This window comes from Cheilinus undulatus, linkage group 12, assembly GCF_018320785.1.
Source record: "Cheilinus undulatus linkage group 12, ASM1832078v1, whole genome shotgun sequence".
NCBI lineage: Eukaryota > Metazoa > Chordata > Actinopteri > Labriformes > Labridae > Cheilinus > Cheilinus undulatus.
Window position 1 is genome coordinate 24,184,093 of NC_054876.1, and position 19,353 is coordinate 24,203,445.

At 38.6% G+C, this 19,353-nt stretch overlaps 1 protein-coding gene across 1 annotated transcript; it reads left to right on the top strand.

Annotated features, from left to right (window-relative positions):
- Positions 1-1,283: 1,283 nt before the first annotated feature.
- On the top strand, positions 1,284-18,367 carry LOC121518295 (four and a half LIM domains protein 1-like). Its single transcript, XM_041800525.1, has 6 exons — positions 1,284-1,430; positions 15,761-15,937; positions 16,039-16,213; positions 16,675-16,844; positions 17,005-17,191; positions 17,528-18,367. Exons 2-6 carry the CDS (start codon positions 15,782-15,784, stop codon positions 17,677-17,679), a joined length of 840 nt encoding a protein of 279 aa, XP_041656459.1. The 5' UTR covers positions 1,284-1,430; positions 15,761-15,781; the 3' UTR covers positions 17,680-18,367.
- Positions 18,368-19,353: the final 986 nt, after the last annotated feature.

Consider the following 19,353-nt stretch of genomic DNA (forward strand, 5'->3'; position numbering starts at 1 on the left):
ACAGCACTATTTTTTTTTAAAGAGAATACATAAAACATTAACACAAATTGCACACGATAAAATATGCCTGCCTAACATAAAACAACATCTTGAACGTTTAGATATCGTAGCATAAGACAATAAGCTTTGGACTTTTGGAATCACTTTAATCACCATCATACAAAAAATAACTAACTAAAAATTGTTATCATGAAACTGACTTGGCAATGTTCTTGATTTTATTTTGTATTTTTTTACTTCATATCCTGACGTCACTTCCTTCTGACGGTGGAGGGGATTTCAGAGTGGAGTTGAATGAGAGTGGAGGTCTGCAGCTGGACCCCTCTCGAGAGGGACCCAACTGCAGTCAAGATGGCCGACATGGGCGTCGTGATACATCCAATCCATGCCGGAAGTCCCAAGCGGAAGTTTCTTCTTTTTGTTAGACTCAGCTGCCAGCGCCTAAGCCAAACCCTTGGTAGTGGATCTCAAATATATCACCTTCCTCTACCACTTGGGTTTTAATGCCTAAGCCTAACCTTAGACGTACAGAGTTCCGGTGAGACTTCCGGTAAGGATTGGATGTATGTCAGCCATCTTGCCTGCATCAAGGTACTCTTGGAATTTGTTGCTGTTGAATTTTTTAAGATGTTGAATTTTTTTTTACACTGAATTTTTTTGAGACATTGAATTTTTTTTACACTGAATTTATTTTTGCATTGGATAAAAATTCAGTGGCAAAAAAAAAAAAAAAAAAAAAAAAAATTGGTGCTAATTTGATGGGTTTTCAAATTCAAAATTCAATTTTGATCCTAAAAAAAATGAGTTTTAGAAATTCAAATTCAAACTCAGATGGCACTGATTTACTTCCATAATGACACAAAATAATAAAAAAGCTTTAAACTTCAAACTATGTGAACACCCCTAAGTAATCGTTTAACCTTAATTTTCACCTTTTGCTTGATGAAGTCTTAATTGCTTAATTAAAGCAAATGTATGAAATAGTAATACATCATTTCATCCTACTTAGTTTTATGCATTTCTTTGTACTGTTTTAGTTTATCATGCATTAAGGTAAATGAGGTTTTTATGTGATTATGACGAAATAATAATCTAAACTCTTGGTTTAAACGCGTATTCTTAAAACTACACACTCGTACCTTTCACCAAAAATGCACTCACTCTCCTTTATCGCTTTTAATATTTTAGATGTTCTTGCCTAACGTCAAACTTCCCTCTTTATTTTGCAAGGAAACCATCCTGTATCCGGTCTGAACATAGCTGTTCATGTCTGACTTAACCAAAGAATGTAAAAGTACTGTCTTGGCTTGACGCAGCCGCAGTAGATGTCCGTACTAAAAACGTGAGGGTCGCGTTCAAGCGGTGTTCCGCTGCTGTTTCACGGTTGAGGGGCTCCGTCCATCCCCGTCGCAGTCATCATCCTGATCCCGGTAAGCAAGCTGCCGATCTCTGCTGTATACTGCCCAATCAAACATACTTCTTCGGGTGTTTTCAGAGAAATCTAAGTGTTGTTTTGCAGTTTTTAATATAGAACTTGCAGGTCATCGATGAAACTGTCACCACAATGTGTTATGTGTGTTATATTTCTAAAAGTCAAATATCACCGACTGAGGGATTTTTTTTTTGTTTTAGAGAAAAGTAAGCGAGTTCGTGATCATCCTCACAGAATATCTCATGAATAAATGTACAGTAGCACGTTAAACTCTCACATATTCATAGACACTCAATTGCAAAGCAGTATTTTGATATGTGGACTGCAGGAAACAGGTCTTAAAGTTGACTGGGGCGTTGGCTATCTGTCTGTCTTTTTCTGTGTGTGTGGGTGTGTGTGTGTGTGTGTGTGAGAGAGAGAGAGGTACAGTTACATGCTGACTTGTGGAAGCCAAGGCTGCTTCTGAAATCTGTTTCCATTTAGGAAGTCTCCTGTTTTTCACTCTTTGATGGGACCACTGAGCTTAAAATGCATCACAGAACTCAATTAAAATTCCTGTAGTGCTGTTTCATTGTTCTTTTATAAGTGTGTACATGTCTGAGTATGGGTGTGTGTTTGAATGTATTTGGCTTTAGTGTTGGTCTTATTTCGTTGCAAGTGTGCAGACAGATCAAGCCCAGCTTTCCTCAGACATAATACAATACAATACAATTTGAGACCTGAGATATGTGGGGTCTACCAAATCCTCATACAACCATAACATGAGACTCAAAGTGCTGTCCATGGGTTATTCTATAAACAGGAAATTTCATTTGAAAGCTTTGTTTTCAGAGACATAAAAAAAAAATTGCTATGGAACCGATTGCAGAGTCACAAAGTACAAGCCCTGTTTGTTTTGACCAGGCATCTGTAAAGTCACTTAAATCCTCTTTTCTAATGTAAATCTCTAAAAACTTTGTGACTGCAAACTCTTTACCAGTAATGTTAATGTCTGCAGTGGCCCACTCTTTGGGGAGTCCTGTGTACAACTGATCTCTTTACTTCTGGGCCACAGAGTGAATCAAGACAGTCTGGCTGATGGCCACTCTGAATAAAGCCCAATAAGTCTGGAAAAACATTCTAACGCAGCCAGTGTAGCGCGTGTAGCTCTATTAGCTGCGTGAACTAAATAGAAAACGTAGCTATGTAGCTAACCTCACAAAGCAGCTTCATATCTACGTTATCCGCATAGTTAAGGTAGCTTTAGCTATGTTTGCTAATGCTCACACTGCCAGAGCCAATGTAGATGTAGATAACGTAGCTACGTAGCTAATGTAGCGTCATAGCTTATGTAGCTAAAGCTGAGTTCAGAGCAGCAATGTAAGCTACGTAGGAACATTAGTTTCATCGCTAAGTTAGCTTTAGCTATGTTTACTAAAGCTTCCGTTGCTCAAGATAACTTAGCATTAAATAACAGAGCGACATAGCTAATGAAGCATTGTAGCTTATGTAGCTAAAGTTAAGCACTCAAAGCAGCTATGCAGGATATGACGCCTGGTTAGCTTTAGCTACACTTGATAAAGCTCAGGTTGCTATAGCTTACTTAGCTACTTTGGCTTATGAGGTATTGTTAATTAAGTCGTGACCATACCGATGTGAGCTTAAGTGGGCCCTCATTTGTGTAGCTACTTCTCAAATGGGTCTGTACATAATTTAATCCCAGATTACACCCTTTTTCTCCATTTTGCTTATGGAATGTTTCTCAGTCTGTAATGTTACAATGTGGTTACCTCCACCAAGGAGGCTATGTGATCGGCAGGGTTTGTTTGTTAGTTTGTTTGTTAGCAACATAACTCAAAGTTATGGACGGATTTTGATGAAATTTACAGGAAATGTCGGACATGGCATAAGAAAGAACTGATTAGATGGGATTTGGGATTGATCTGAATCACCATCTGGATCCAGAAAGTTTTTAAGGATTCTGTACTATTGGGAGATAGGGCTAATGGCGCAGGTCTGTGCTCTCTGAGTGCTTTTCTAGATGAATTGAAAAAAATCTAAAACTGGAAATACAGCACTTGTATCGTCTCAGAGTGGCCGTCAGAAATGTATGGTCTGCAGCCAGACCCCTCTTTAATTTATGACTTCATCTTTTTTAGTTAAAGTTAAAGACTAGGGTTTCATAGTGATAGAAACGGAGTAATCTGTCTGTAAAAAAAGGCCTCCAAAAAAGATTTTAAGATAACTAAAGGAAAATAATCCCTCACAGATGTTGCAGCTGAAGTGAAACCACGTCTTAACCTTAAATTTTGTTAACAGGCTAACAACTTGTGTTTATTTTCACAGTCATATGGAGATACTTTGGGCTTTTCTAACAATGCTCACTACTGTATATGCACGGACACACAGACAGTAAATAAACCAAGACGGAGCCATATGTGTGACTGACCTTTTGTAGCCTGATACACACACAGGCACACACACCAGAGGACCATAGGGAGTTGTATTTGGATTCTGTGCAGATGCTTGCATGTTAAAGAAATTACCATGAGCTCACTCCCATAAAATACATCATAGGGTCGTAAAACTTTATGCAATTTGTCTGGCTTCATGTCACGGTAAGTCCCTGTTGTGCTTTGCCTGTTGTGTTATTACAGGATAAAATGTAAATGGGCTACAGACACTTTGTTTCTTCTTCTTTATAAATCCCAAATGGAAAATCCTGTATTTTTAGTGCTGTTTTTAATGAGGTTCTGTGGATTTAGTGTACTGACAACATGAAAGTACAGCCGGGTTTAATCTTTAAACTTGGAAGTGGGTTTTCTCTGACCTGCAGCCTTTAAAGACTGATATTATGTGCTTTGGTGTGTAGACAATAAACAGTGGTAGGGATATTGACAGAGGAAAGGGTTTGTCATGCATCAAAGGTGGTTTGAGAAGCTAGTTAGCTATAACCTTTGGGAATACTGAGAGGCTTGAAATAAAGCTGCTCTACCAAAGACACAAGAAATGTGCTTTGAAACAAAAGAAAATGTTATATTAAAATGTCTTCCAACAGCCATCCTGTTTTAGAAGAGTACTTCCATTAACCCAAATATTTCAAACTGTGTTCAAATTTGGGTGAGACAATATGCGATACCTGGCCAATGATATCAGTAACGGTCAAATCCTGATACTGCGATTTTGCAACAGTGTAGGGATAATTGTATGAACCATAGATTATATGGACAAAAATGTTTGGCCACTTGACCACTACACCAACAGAAACTGTAATGGCATTATATTCAGATACATGTACTTTCATTTAAAGTTGCCCCCCCCCTCGCAGCTATAACAACTTCCACTCTTCTTGGCTTTCCAGAAGACTCTGGAGTATTTCTTTGGGAATTTTCCCCACTCACTCTGTAGCGCATTCATGAGGTCAGACACTAATGTTTGGCAAGAAGGCCTGGCTTGCAATCTCCATTCCACTTCATCTCAAAGGTTGAGGTCAGGGTGCTGTGCTGGCCAGTCAAGTTCTTCCACACCGAACTCATCAAGCCATGTCTTTATAGTCCTTGCTTTGTGCACTGAGGCACAGCCATGTTGGAATATTAAAGGGCCTTCCCCAAACTGTTGCCACAAAGTTGGTAGCATAACATTTTCCAAAATGTCTTTCTATGCTGAAGCATTAAGATTTCCCTCCACTGGAGATAAGGGGCCTTGCCCAAAAACTGAGAAACAGCCCCATACCATTATCCATCCTCCACAAAACTTCACAGTTGGCACAATGCAGTCAGGGTAAGTGATGTTCTCCTGGCATCTGGCAAACCACAACTTGTCCCTCTGACTACCAAACAGAGACACATGATTCTTCACAACACATGACACATTTCTGCAGTGATATTTTGAACAATCTCAGGTTCAAACTGTGTCATTCTTTGTAATACAAATTGGAATGGCTGAAGTTCCTTTTTAATATTTGGTTGTGATTTGTAATCACAAAGGTGGGAGTGGGTGCAGACTTGACCAGTTCAGAACCACAACTCTAAGCCAAACTAAGCTAAGTAAACAATCTCTAAGCTGAAGCTTCAAAATGTCATGCAGGAATATTTGAGTTGAAAAGATATTTTCATCAAACTTGATCTAAATTTTGAAAACTGAAGTGTTTCCTAAGCTTTTGAAACACTTCTTTATACAGACGGGTGAAAATGTGAAGAAAAGTCTGAAAGAAATGCAGAAGAAACGCAACAGAGAATGTTGTGGAGCAACACCCTTACCGACAAAACTCTTTGAAGGAAGTTGAACAGATCCATAACAGAAGTCATTTTGGAGACTCACGGTGACCTTTAGAGTTGTTATAAGACACCTGACTGCATTGTTTTTCTATATGTTTGTATGTTGTTCATTCAACCTTGTGACAGTTAAAATAATTTTGACTGACCAAATGTAACAAATATAAGTTTTTAAAAAATACATCTAAAGATGGAACGCTGCAGTTATCTGAGGGAGGGTGTTCCAGAAGGAGGGGGTGTTCAGCTGATGGCACTGTGATGTTAGAGTTAGGTCAGGTCAGGTATAGGAGCATAATGCTAAATCTGCACAACCTTGACCCTTTACTGCTCTGACCTCCTGATGGCAATTGTCCAGGCCTGCACAGGCCCATGCCCTATCTCTCCAGGTATCCTTCCAGCTACCCCCACCACAAGGCATGTGGTTGCCCCGGCATCTAGACCAGCCCACCAGATTCTGGTCACCCAGCTGGACTCCTTTTGTGACAGCTTCTCTTAAGCACATCTTTGGGAATCATTGGTTAAGGATATTTGGGGTAGATTGGTGAGGAGTTACTAAGGGACAAGGGCATAGAGGGATTTGTTGGTGAGAAGGATGTTGTAATTTATGAGGAACTAAACTGGGATCAAGTGATGGTTTTGGACACAGGCAGGAGTTTTGGACAATCTGGAGCCTGTTCAGGGCTTTGCTGGGTACCCCAGACAGGATTGCGTTGCAGTAATTAAGACGGGGTGATGAAAAGTGTGGCTGAGAGTTTTGTCCACAGAATCTGAGAGAGCAGGGTATCCACGAGGTCTTGAAATGTACTAAAAGGTGATAAATCAATTTTGGGAAAATTAAGACCCTTAAAAAATATTAAAAAGTCTTATCACGACTTGATAAAGTCTTAAATTTTGAAAGTTTTTTTTTCTGAATTAGCTGTCCAATAGTTTGAGTCCCAAAAACATCGTAAAAGTGTGTGAATTTATTCATTTTTATTAAAAAACAAAGATGAACAGGTACATAAAAAACTAGGCTATTGTGGGTGCGTTCGTAAATTGTCTCTGAGAGCGCCAGAGAGAGCTATATCACTGATGTAAATGGTTACACCTTGAAGTGGGGGTGAGGTATTAAAAAATATTGAGAAGGTCTTGAAAAAGTCTTAAAAAGGTATTAAAATTAACTTCAAGATTCCTGCAAATACCCTGGAGAGACGATTTGAGTTTTGGGGTATTTTCAAGGTGGAAACAGGCATATTTGGTCACCAGTTTGATATGGAACTGGAAAGAGTGGGTGGAGTTGTTGGTTGAGGATTTATGAAAGGAAACTGAAGCATGCCTTCAAGACACCACAGAGGTCTTAAATATCCCACAAGATAATTTTAACATTAAATCTGAATGTAGTTCTCCAACAAGACGGTTCTGTTAACCATTGCGAGGGATTTTCTCAATCCCATACACACACAGAGCCACAGATATTTAAGGAAATGGAAATTGGTCATACATATCTGCTGCTGGTGCTTTCCCGTTTTGTCAGCTGTTGTTCTGACAGAGATCTCAGTGTCTGAATGAAGACTGAGGTAGGAGAAGCCAGAACAGACGATCAGAGTGAGTGTGCAGGCGGAAAGTGAACATACTCAGTTACATAGAAGTTGTAGTTCAGCCTTCTGGTAAAACCATCATGTATATCCTGTTGTAGTGGGACATTCTCTGTTTCTCCATCCTCTCTCAGCTCTGATCTGTTATACTTCTTTATTCTACCATCAGGAATTTAGCTATCCACAGCCAGATCAAACAGTCTCTTTGTAGGCTGATCTGGAGCTTGAATGTTTGGCTGAACTCTCTGTTTAGTTTTTAATACTGATGTGTATTTATTTTTTAGGAACATTTTGTGATACTTTGGTGGGAATCTGGGATGGGAATTCTCTGTGAATTCATATTTGTATATTGACAATGGAAACAGTGGATATTCCATAGACCGTGTCATTGCTTAACTGTACCGTTCACTCTAATCTCTTCAAACCTCTCACATGTCTTTCAGATATTTTTTTTAATGTAGAGCAGCTTTCCAAACTCAGACCTGTAAGTCAACTGTTCTCCATTGTCCATCTTTAATTAGCCTACAGCAAATTCTGAAAATTAAAAGGTATAGCCCACATGAGAACATGGAACTTGTGCCTGGTTGTACTGTGCTGAAACCAGGCTGTGCTGCAGTGTTAATACTATAAACAGACATTTTGACAAAAGGAAATCATTGACGTGTTTTTTCTTATGACCAGTTTAAAATGACAGCATGAATGGTAAACACTAATAACAGCCAAAATTATTAATGTAGATCCTGATTCATTACACCAAGATGAAAAAGGGCAAAATGATTATAGCAGCAAGAATCACAGTCATTTACGTTTCTATCTGATCCATGTCTAGGTCAAATTTACAAATCATTTCCACAAATTATCTGTGCAGATTGCTTTTGCTAGTGTCTTTCCTCTCTGCTACATGTGGCATCTTTCTCATCCTGCCCAGGGGTGGATCCAGTAGTAGCCAGGGCCAACCAGGGCCCTCTGATATCTACAGTAACTGGCCACCCCCCCAAAAAAAATCGAATGATTGGCCATTTGCCTTGTTTGTCATGGCTGTGATGTCCACTTTTCTTAAGCAGATTCAACTGTGAAGCATATGTTACCTTAAATTGGATTGGTTTGACTAACTTTAATATACAAAAGGTGAGGTGTATCAACACTGTGCAGTCATACACTTTATTCTAAATGCAGCCCTCTTTAAAAAAAAGTTTGGACTCCCTTGTTTAGAGCTTGTAAATTTGAGTGTGATGCTTCATCTTCACTGAAGCTGCCTCTGAAATACTTTGAGCAAACAGATTCAGAATGAGGTCCATTTGTCCAGATGGGAAAAAATAAAGTAGTATCATCACTAGAAAAGTCTCAGAGACAACTCACAAGCCAAAATTTTGTTCTTTCAGGGGGGGGCATGATGGCTGAAAAAAAGAAAAACAGGACATAAAATATGAATAATAAAATGGTCACATGTTGCGTGAAAGGCCAAAACAGTCAAATGACTCATGTTTCCTTATCAAGCTACGCTTTTGCATCATTTTTTAAGGGGTTCAGGGTAATTTATTGAGCAACATCATACATATTTAGAGAATATTACACAAACCTTTAAAGGGGCCTTTACTCTTGCCTGTCATTCAACGGCAGTCAACTAGTTTGATCATGGTTGCAATGCATTCTGGTATTTTGTGGAGGCTTTGAAAGAAATATTTATTTTGTCAACACGATGTATTGTCTTCTTGTAAGAGTGTTTTTATTTTTTCAAATTTCTTGATTGATTTCTTGATTTTTTTTTTTTCACTTTTTAAACTATTAAGTCAAAATGCAGAATGTACCTTTGACCAGTGTAACTCTATGAAGGGCTGCATAAAAAAAGAATGCTATAAATACTACCCCAGGTTTTTACCATGAGATTTTTTTTGCTTTTTCAGGGCCTTCTATTAGAGGAAACTGATTTCCTTTCGACTTTTGATAAGAAAACTTTGCTGGGATTTTCCACTTTAGCAACTAATAAGAAAGCAGCACTTGCTCAACAATCATAGCACCAGTCGTGTCTTGTGTGTGCTTGGACTGTGCCAACTTCATCGCTCTGATGGAGACTTCCTGTTTCTCAGTTTTGCTCTACATTCTTTTACGATAAGCTCATGCCAACACACATACTCACGCACACTCTCACATACACACACAGCTGGTGAGTATAGGCAGACACCTACCACATTATTTTATTTGGTCTACTCAAAGTATGCCATGGCCCCTTTTTCCCTCTCTTTCCTTTTTGTTCTTCTGTCTCCTTCTTTTATTACATCCCACATGTGTTTATGATGTGTGTCTGATTTTCATCTCCTCTTGAATGACGTCACCTCAGTGTGTTTTAGTTTCACACCACAGTGTTTTGGATGAGAGACTTCATAGAGCCCGGTTACAGTCAGGTGACTGCACCTTTAACATGCTGAGACCATACACAGGGAGAGGAGGAACAAGGCAGGAAAGGAGCAAGAAATAAAGTCTGGTCTGGTGCTTTACGGTCTATAGTCTTGTGTTGGTTGCATGAATCACTCTGGACTCTATCCGCTTTTTGTGTTCACACATGCAGTTCTTAAAAAGTTCTGGGCATTTTCAGGAGTTTTGTGAAAGTGTGAACGGGGACAGAGTTTCCCTGGCTGCTGTAGAGTCTTAAAACCCTGCCTCCAGATTCAGCAACATGACAGCTTAATTTTGCGTTAGCTGTTTCCATGGCGATCAAACTGCTTTTGTATAGGCAGTTTGGTAGGATAATGATATATGTGTGTTGTCGTTTCATGACACAGCAGGAATATTTATAGTGGAAAAACAAAGTCAAGACATGCAGCAACACTGCCCTCCGAGCCCTCTGACGTCAGTGTAACCTGATTTATTCTCCTCTAACCTGTGAGGAGAGCGACTGGCTTCCTGTCAGCCATTGTTCGCCGCCCATCAGATTACATTTTCGTGATGCTTGCGGCCAAACATTTTTAATAGCTGCTTTACGGGCTCAGACCTTCACTGTGTTCCTGTGTAGCTGTGTTCCTTCATCACGTACGCCAATCTCCAAAGGAAAATACTTCTCATTAGTGCAGGGAGAGGCAGGATGTAAACTAGAACATAGCTTGTAAATTTCTGACCTGTCTTGATTTGCTCTTTTCCAGCAAAGATGTATAGGTAACCTCTCCCTATCAACAAACAGAGCAGCAGCTGGTTTTTCCAGTTAAAGTAAAGAATTAGCAGGTCACTGAAGGGGAGATATACGTCCGCTCCACATGCTGTCTCTGAGCGTGTTAGCGCCTTGGTCTGTATGGAGACAAGAAGACAAAGGAAGGTATTTAATCAACAGCAGCACCTTTAACCTCAAACACTGTCAGAGAGCCAGTGGACTCTGATGGAGGCCTGAAGTTGTTTGCTCAAGATTTTCTTTTACTTACAGCTGTAGGTATGGATGTGCAGACCTGAACTTAAAACATTCTGAAGACAATAAATGCGTGCTTTTTTTTTGATTGATTTTATCTTTTTTAACCAATAAGTTCATGGGACTCTTGCTTTTGGGGGCATTAATATGCATGTGTAAGAGCTGATTTAAAATTGATAATTCTTTTTGTCCTCCTCTGATCAAAGATGAGTATGATGAACTTTTTTTGTTCCCTCTCCACAATCACTAATATGGGCGTTAAAATTTGGTGATACTCTTTTTTTGATACTGTCAAACTTTCCCCAAATTTTTCCCTAGTATAGCGTTCAACAGTGCCTGCCCACTTTTTTGGTGGCGCTTATTCCAGAGGCAAAATTCACCATTCAAATCCCCAGTGGATGTTTTATAAAATCCTTATTCCCATGCTTCTAATGTTAAATCAAGCTAAGCTGCTATCTGAGTAGTAATGTCTCAATCAATAAGATATTTGATTGGGCCCAAAAACAGCATTCGAAAATGGAGATGGGCAGCAATGGTACAAGACTGTGGACATATTTCTTTACAAGGAGGAAGGGACTACGTATCCCAACATCCATTGCGATTCATTTTATTTATTGTCACTGATAGCTTTACAAGCTTTTAAACCATAAATGTGCCTTTTCCTACACTAATCTTAATTGTGATTATATTTGAAATGATAATGTAGTATGTCCTAGTTTGAGTATGAATCACTTTACACAGTGGCGGCATCTAATGTCATCAACAATTGACAGCCTTCTTCTTCGAGGGCTTGGCAGACATTTCCATGGTAACTAAAGACCCCACCAATCAGAAATGTTGCTGTGACACCCAAGGATTGTGGGTATTGTAGTAATTTTGGCTGAGATTGCAAATAAACTGTTTTTCTTAAAATCATTTGTGGCGAGCCTATGGGATTTTTTTTAATGGGTTTTTGGATCATTGCTGAAAATGAGTCCAATAAAAGTTTATGAAACTTGCACATTTTGTTCATAGAGATAATCTTCATAAATTAAAATAAGAACTATATGTGGTTCATAAATATAAGTGATGAAAATAAAATGCTATTGTCATTCTATATTGAACTTAATTAAATTTAATGTCATCATCTGGGTGTGTTGTGTGAGGATATGGGTGACAGCCAAGGCTCAGTTGCTGCACTGGCGTGGTGATATACTAGTATAATGATCCTGATGAACACTGTAGTCCAAGTTAGCTGCCAATCAGCAACTGCCTTCATTAAGACATAAAAAGATGTCAAATTCAAAAGTGGGGCACTTTTCAGATGTATTTTATGTTGTAGCTTGTGTTCACCACAGACTTATTATGGGCATTAAACAGAAAACCCACAGATGTTCAGACGAGGGAACCGGTAGTGGTAAAATGTTAGCTCTCTTTCGTGTTTTAGGACTCATTCCTGCACTGCTCTATTGTCCCTGATGTTGTTTGTGCAGCACACAGCACTTATGGCATTTGAAATCAGTGATCTACACCAAGACACAAGAATTAAAGTGTCTAAACTCACGTTGCCATGAATTACATTACAACCACTGGTGCACGACTCTAGAGAAGACCAGAGTGCTGCTTCTTCACATACAGGCAGTGGTGCTGCTGGTAGAAACAGACACATTTTCTTTATTACAAATATTCGTTCATGACTCAGCATCATCTACATGATGATTATTAAAGTAGTACCATTGATATTTTTGAATACCCCAGGATGAGGTATTTTCATACTACCCCCCATTCTAAGGGGCATCGCAATCAACAGCCCCATATCTTTAAACCTTTATATAAACACAAATGACGTTTCTTCTTTGCCATTTTTGTTCATATTTTAAGGAAAGTCACAAGGGAAATGAGGATTTGAGTGTTTGTGATTGCAGCTCGAAGTTGTGGTAATGTCGATCCTGAGCCAAAACCAGAACTTCCTCCTGAATCTGAGCCGACAGGCTGCTCCAACCAAGAGGCCAGTGCTGTAGATTGTGGATTTGGTGGTTTCCTGGGGAGTGGTCCGAGTTAGAGGTGGATTGGTTTAAAGTGTGTATATGTGTGTAGCTGTTGTCAAAGAGTTGTCAGCGTTCCAGATCTAACCACATTAGTCATACCAGGCATTCCTTCATATGTTCACCTCACTGTGTGGACACACAAACACCCACACACACACACACACACACACACACACAGTTGAGGAGAATTCCACACGGTCAGCCAGCGTGAACTTGATGTGGGAATAACGGAGCAAACAGCCTTAAAACATTTTTTCCTTGACATTTCTGTGTGTCTGTGATCATGTGTATTATTTAGAGAGCCTGTAATCACAGCTGTGCCAATGACATGATGATCAACGTGGTGATTTGGGATTCTATATTTGGGAAATTCATGAGTTGTATTTCAGGGAGAGTGATTTTTGGACTGTGTTGCGTGAGAAATTAGTTACATAAGTTGGTTTTAGAACTTGTTTTCTGGATAAGAAAAAAAAGAGGGGAATAAATGCCAGAGTTTTAAAAATATAGCCCTCCTCCTGCAGCTTTCCTTTCTCTGTACGTCTGTCTACCAGATGAGCACAAGAACAAATGGATGCACTTTACAGTTTCTTTTAAGGTTAATCTGTTTTAACGGCCTCACAAAACACAGCCTCATAGACACATATATTTAAGAGACGATGCAGCTAAGATACATAGAAAGAAGAATGACAAGCTTGAATGTTTGTTTTGTTTTGTTTTTCCAAAAATACCACAGCTTCTTTTGTCATGTAAACTTCAGGTGTTCCAGCCAGATCCGTTTCCACAGGTGTATAAAATCAAACACCCAGCCATGCAGTCTCCATTTGCAAACATTTGTGGTACAAAATGGGATGCTCTGAAGAGCTCAGTCAATTCAAGCTTGCTATAGTGATGGATGCCATCTTTGCAATAAGATGGTTTGTTAAATTTCATATTCCAGTGCTGAATATTCCAGTCAACTGTAAGTGAAATCATTAGATGTGGTCAAAGGTCCTAAAAGTCGCCAACTCACTGCTGATTCCATAGCTGATGTGTTCTGAACTTCCACTGGCATAAATGTAAGTACAAAACTGCGGTGGGAGGTTCATGGAATGAGTTTCCATGGCTGAGCAGCGGCATGCAGGCTTCACATCACCAAGTCCAATGCCAAGTTCACTGGACTGTGGAGCAGTGGAAACTTGTTCTATGAAGGGACAAGTCACACTTCTTTGTTTGGTAGTCAGGTGTGCGAGTCTGAGTTTGGGCTTGGCCCCTTATCTCCAGTGAAGGGCAAGTGTAATGCTTCAGTATACCAGGACATTTGGTGAAATAATCTGTCTAAACGGTAACAGATTCAAATGCCACTAGAGGCCACTGTGGCTCTAGCTAATGGCTGCTGCCATGGTAGAATAACGCTCTTTAACCTGTGTAAACAGGTAGCACTATTATAATCTTGTAGGAACAAGATTAGTGTGGCGCTGAAATGCTACACTGGTGAAGTCATTTGGAGCTAGAGTCTTAACAGTCAACTGTGTTGTGGTTTTGATGATGGCATAAAATAAGTGATTAAACTTTTCATAAGAAATGAACAATAGGACATAAATCAGTATGATAAGAAGTTATTGTATAACAGAAACTGTTTCAGACTTTATAGTTTGATAAATGTCTCATCTGTTAACATGGAGGCAATAATGCTCATCACCAGTACTTCAGCCAGTCAGTAGGGGAGTTATAAATGTTTTTGGCTTCACTGTTGCAGAGCTGTTAGGTTGTCCATCTTTTTACACAGGCTGTTATCTGTAAGATATGAGAAACATGTACCATATATGGTTACATTGTTCATTGTTGCCATAACACTGAAGGCTGCAAGTCATCTTTGACCGACTCACATGTCCTTCTGCAATTTTGCACAGTACCTAATTTTGTATTACAGCTAAACCTTCTGAGTACAAAGTAACAAAGAGTACCAGTGTTGTGCAGTTTCATGAGTCTTTTTACACTAAACTATGCTCTAACTGATTTCTTTTAAAGACATTGTACTAGTACCACCATATTCACAGATTATAATCATCATTATTAAAAACTGGGCCTTTGATTCTTTCACTGGTCTCTTGAAAAATCATCATGAGTATATATAACTGTTGGGAAAAAGTGGAAAATTATGACACAACAAAATAAACGTATAAGGTTCATTTGTTTTTTTTTTTTAAGTCATTTTTAATTAAAACCACCAGCTGCTGTGAAATCAGATCTGTTTCAGCCACATTTAAACCACATTTGGGCATTTGTGTCCCTTTCATACCAGCTGTCAAACTTTATTGTCTAAATTATCAGTTTTATGAGTGACTTTATCAGCTAGAGATACAATGTACGAGTGAGGAGGATCATATTACACGGCACATGAAGCTCTCTGACTTTAGTGCAAACACAGGTGCACACACATAAACACTCCTTGTTTCTCTAAAGTTATACAAATGATTATTTCAGTGGTGTCTGTTTGTATCAGAGTAGGAATGAAGGGAATCTGATAAGAAAGGGTTTCTTTTAATGTTTGAGTTCATCAACAGCACCCCCATGTGGTGATATTAGGTAATCTTCGAATGTATGTCATTAGCAGGAGCAGCTGATTCATGGGGAAAAGCATAAGGACAAACTAAAATTATATATTAAAATTTACAGCTATGGAATGACTGAATGACCAAACCTTATATGTTAAGTATTTCCACTTTTTATTTTCTCATCCTCACCAGCAGTCCCGACAGCAGTCCACCCTGCAATGTTAAACAATCTTTTATCATCAGCTTAATGATTTGTGGAGTAAAAATGAATCAGAGTCCTCTGGGCTCTTTAACACAATAGACAATTGATTTTCTGTTAACTGTAAAAGAGATGATGAAAGATAAATCAAGAACATTTAAAAGTAAGGATCGAACCCAGACTTGTGTTGTAATTCGTTGTTTAAGATGTGAAAAATAATCAAAAAAAGAGTATTTTACTCATTTTTAACTCTTGACTTTTTTCTTAGTTAAACTTTAGGTACTATAAAATCTAAATCTTGACTTTAAAATGACCATAATTTTGTCCTTCACTCTCTTTATCTCTAGCTTTGAGTCTGTGGAGTGACAATGGCCGACAGTTCGCACTGTTTCTACTGTCGGGAGGACCTCGGAGGGAAGAGGTTTGTCCGTAACGAAGGCCGGCCGGTGTGTGTCCGCTGTCACACAAAGTTTTGTGCCAACTCCTGCGCCCAGTGCCATCGACCCATCCCTGTGGAATCAAAGGTGTGCTACTGAGGCCCTTATTTTTTTTAAAGGAAAAAAACAAAAATTTATATGTTATCAGGAGTTCAGTGTGTCATCTTGGTTTTATGTTTTTTCTGCAGGAGCTCAGCCACAAAGGCCGCTACTGGCATGAGGAGTGTTTCCGTTGTGCCAAGTGTTACAAACCACTGGCCAAAGAGCCCTTCAGTACAAAGGATGATCGCATCCTGTGCGGAAAATGCTGCTCAAGAGAGGACGCTCCTCGCTGCCATGGTTGCTATAAACCCATCCTCGCTGGTCAGTGATGAACTATGATTTTTGCTCTCACTTTGCAGAGACACACTGTACTGAAAGAGCTTTAAAATTTTAAGTAAAATATACCACAGAAAAAAAAAATTTAACTTCAGATGTAATACAAAATTGTCTCCAAAGAATATCATGTTGCATCTAACTACATGTTAAGTTTTTATCATGCTGTCAGTGTGGTAAAATATTTGGATTTTGTCGTGATAAATCTGAAATCAATTTGTTATAAACTGTATAGTGTTCAAACTTGTTGGATTTGCCAGACTAACGCTGGAAATTTTGACTCATATTTCCATCAAAATCCCAAATTTAGAGTGGATTTAACATTTTCCTGCCACCATGTTTGCGTTTAAATATTTATCATTTATTTCACTGAGCTCTACAAGTTGCATAGATTGTTGACAATGTCCCTGCACCCATCTTTCTGTCTTCCCATGTCTGATGTCCTGTAGGCACAGAGAGTGTGGAGTACAAAGGGAACTCGTGGCACGATGAGTGTTTCACCTGCTGCAGCTGTAAACGACCAATCGGATCGCAGAGTTTCATCACCAAAGGAACCGACACTTACTGCAGCCCCTGCTATGACAAAAAGTTTGCCAAGATCTGCGTCAGCTGCAAAAAGGTTTTTTTGCCTTGTTGTTTTTTTAAATGGGACAAGACCCAATATTCTCAGTCCTGTGGCTGTGTCAGGAATGTCATTCTTCAAAATTTTAATAAATTATGTAAGATAAAACATTAGTCAACATAATGTTACACTTGTCTCTTTTCATATGTGGCTCTAGGCGATAGTCTCTGGTGGGGTGAATTATCAGGACCAGCCATGGCACGGACACTGTTTTGTGTGCAGCTCCTGCTCAAAGCCACTTGCTGGGACGAGTTTCACCAACCACCAGGACCAGGTCTTCTGTGTCGACTGCTACAAAACCTCTGTGGCTAAGAAATGCAGCGGCTGCCAAAACCCCATCACAGGTACTGATTAATCTAAAGGGAGGGATAAGGATTTTATAAAGTACAAACAAAAAAGTCACACAGCTGTACAATTTGTGACTTGACAATCAATTCTATATCAGATTTATAGCACATGAATGTCTGCTTTTAGAGCAAACAAACACATCTAATATGCAAATACATTTTATTTGCTGTTCACTGATAATGAATGGAGTGTAAAATAGCTGATCAATAAGACATGGTCGCATCAAGTTTCCATGAGTGAAGTGCAAATACGAGGGAAGGCGCACCTACACATACTGCATTTTAAAGTAGTGAGAGTGTACAAGCCTAACTCTTCCTTTGTTCTTTTGCCAGGTTTTGGAAAAGGAGTGAATGTTGTGAACTACGAGGGCAGCTCCTGGCATGAATACTGCTTTAACTGTAAGAAATGCTCCCTCAGTCTGGCCAACAAACGATTCATAGCCAACGGAAAAGACATCCTGTGCTCCGACTGTGGAAACAAGTAGACACCAAGGAAATCTACATTGTTTTACCATATTTTATAATTGAAAACAGTGTTTTCCTTTCTACATAAAAGTCAGAGTCTATTTCAAAATAATTTTGTATGTGTTGATTTATCTTGTTAGATTATCCACACAGTGATGGAAAAGTCAGGACCAAAATGTAATGTGTTGATAAATTGATCTGATGCTGCATGCTTGCATTCTATAAACAAAGATTGATTGCTGTGACAAACATGGCATGAGTTATAACTTTTTCTACTAAAAGTACAAAGCTTGAAACCTAAGGGAGCTATGCATTAAATAAAATCACTGAATGTATGATGTGAGGTCACATGAAATCTGAAGCAGATTGGTGCATTTCTTTTGTTTTAACTGTAATTTTCTTCCATCTTTCTGCTAAGGTCATTGCTCTTGTTTACTACCTGTTTTTTAAGATGACATTCTCCTTTGATTAAAATATATATTTTTCAAAATAATCAACCTTTATTTCCAACTGTTAATTGCTTACAAATGATTACTATGCTTTTGTATGTTTGAGTATTGTCTGTGTATGTCTTTTGATATAGTCCATGATTTTAAATAAATTAACTTCTAAGCACTTTTCTTAATCATTTTTCCTTCAGGAAAAAGTGACATTTCAACGTGAAATTGATGCAAACTGTATGGCTTTTGAAATAAATAAAAATTTCCAAAAAAAGCCTTGTGTGTTCTAAATGATTTGAAATAGGGTTGTCACACTTTTTAAATCATGTTAAGACTTTTTAAGGCCTGAACTCAGGTATAGTATATTAAACTTTTTTTTCCAACAAAATGGTAAAAATGACAGGATAAGGATACAGGATGCTCAAGAGAGAAGGTATGGCAAATAAATGCCAAGAGACGAAGACAATTTTTGGCTCCAAACGCCCCAATTTGGAGGTTTCTGCCCCATTTTTATGGCCCTTTCTGCCTTATAGTGTACACTGATATTCATTGTAAGATATTATTCTAACAGGTTAGTTGAGACAGTACTCAAAATGCTCTTCAAAATGAGGTTGGACTGCACACATTTTAAGCAGGCATCTTGGTAGCCCAAAGGTTAGAGAATTGGGGTTTCACAACAGTACAGGGATTATTTAAACATTGTGAACCAAGAAACTCTTCATCCCCTACATTATTCATCCATCCACCACAATTTGTGGTGGAAAATCCATCATATAAAAGGACATTAGAAAATTATTTAGGATAAAAAAATAAAATAATATTTTTTAAAGCAGTATTTTATTTGTTGTTAGTATTTAATACAAAATTTTAAGTGATAAGTCCAACCATGGGTTAATCTCCTCCTTTGGGTGTTTAGAAACTCAACATTTTATTTTCATCTAGCTTTGGAAGAAGCCCGTTTATATTCCCCTGCAGGAAAAGGAAGTTCAGCCTATTAAAAAACGGACTACACGTCTTGAAATGATCAACACCAATCCTCTAAAGTAATTTAGAGTGATATGTGCAGGCCAAGAGTGGTAAATACCTGTCAAATAGCCTTTAAGCTCATGTCTCTTTCTGCTTAATGTACCTTAAATAAATTGACTGGTGAGAAGATATTCTACATGTACATCCATCTGTCTGTCTCACCTGCTCATACAGACACATAATAACAGCAGAGGACCAATCACAGCATGAAAATATTGCTCTCTGGTC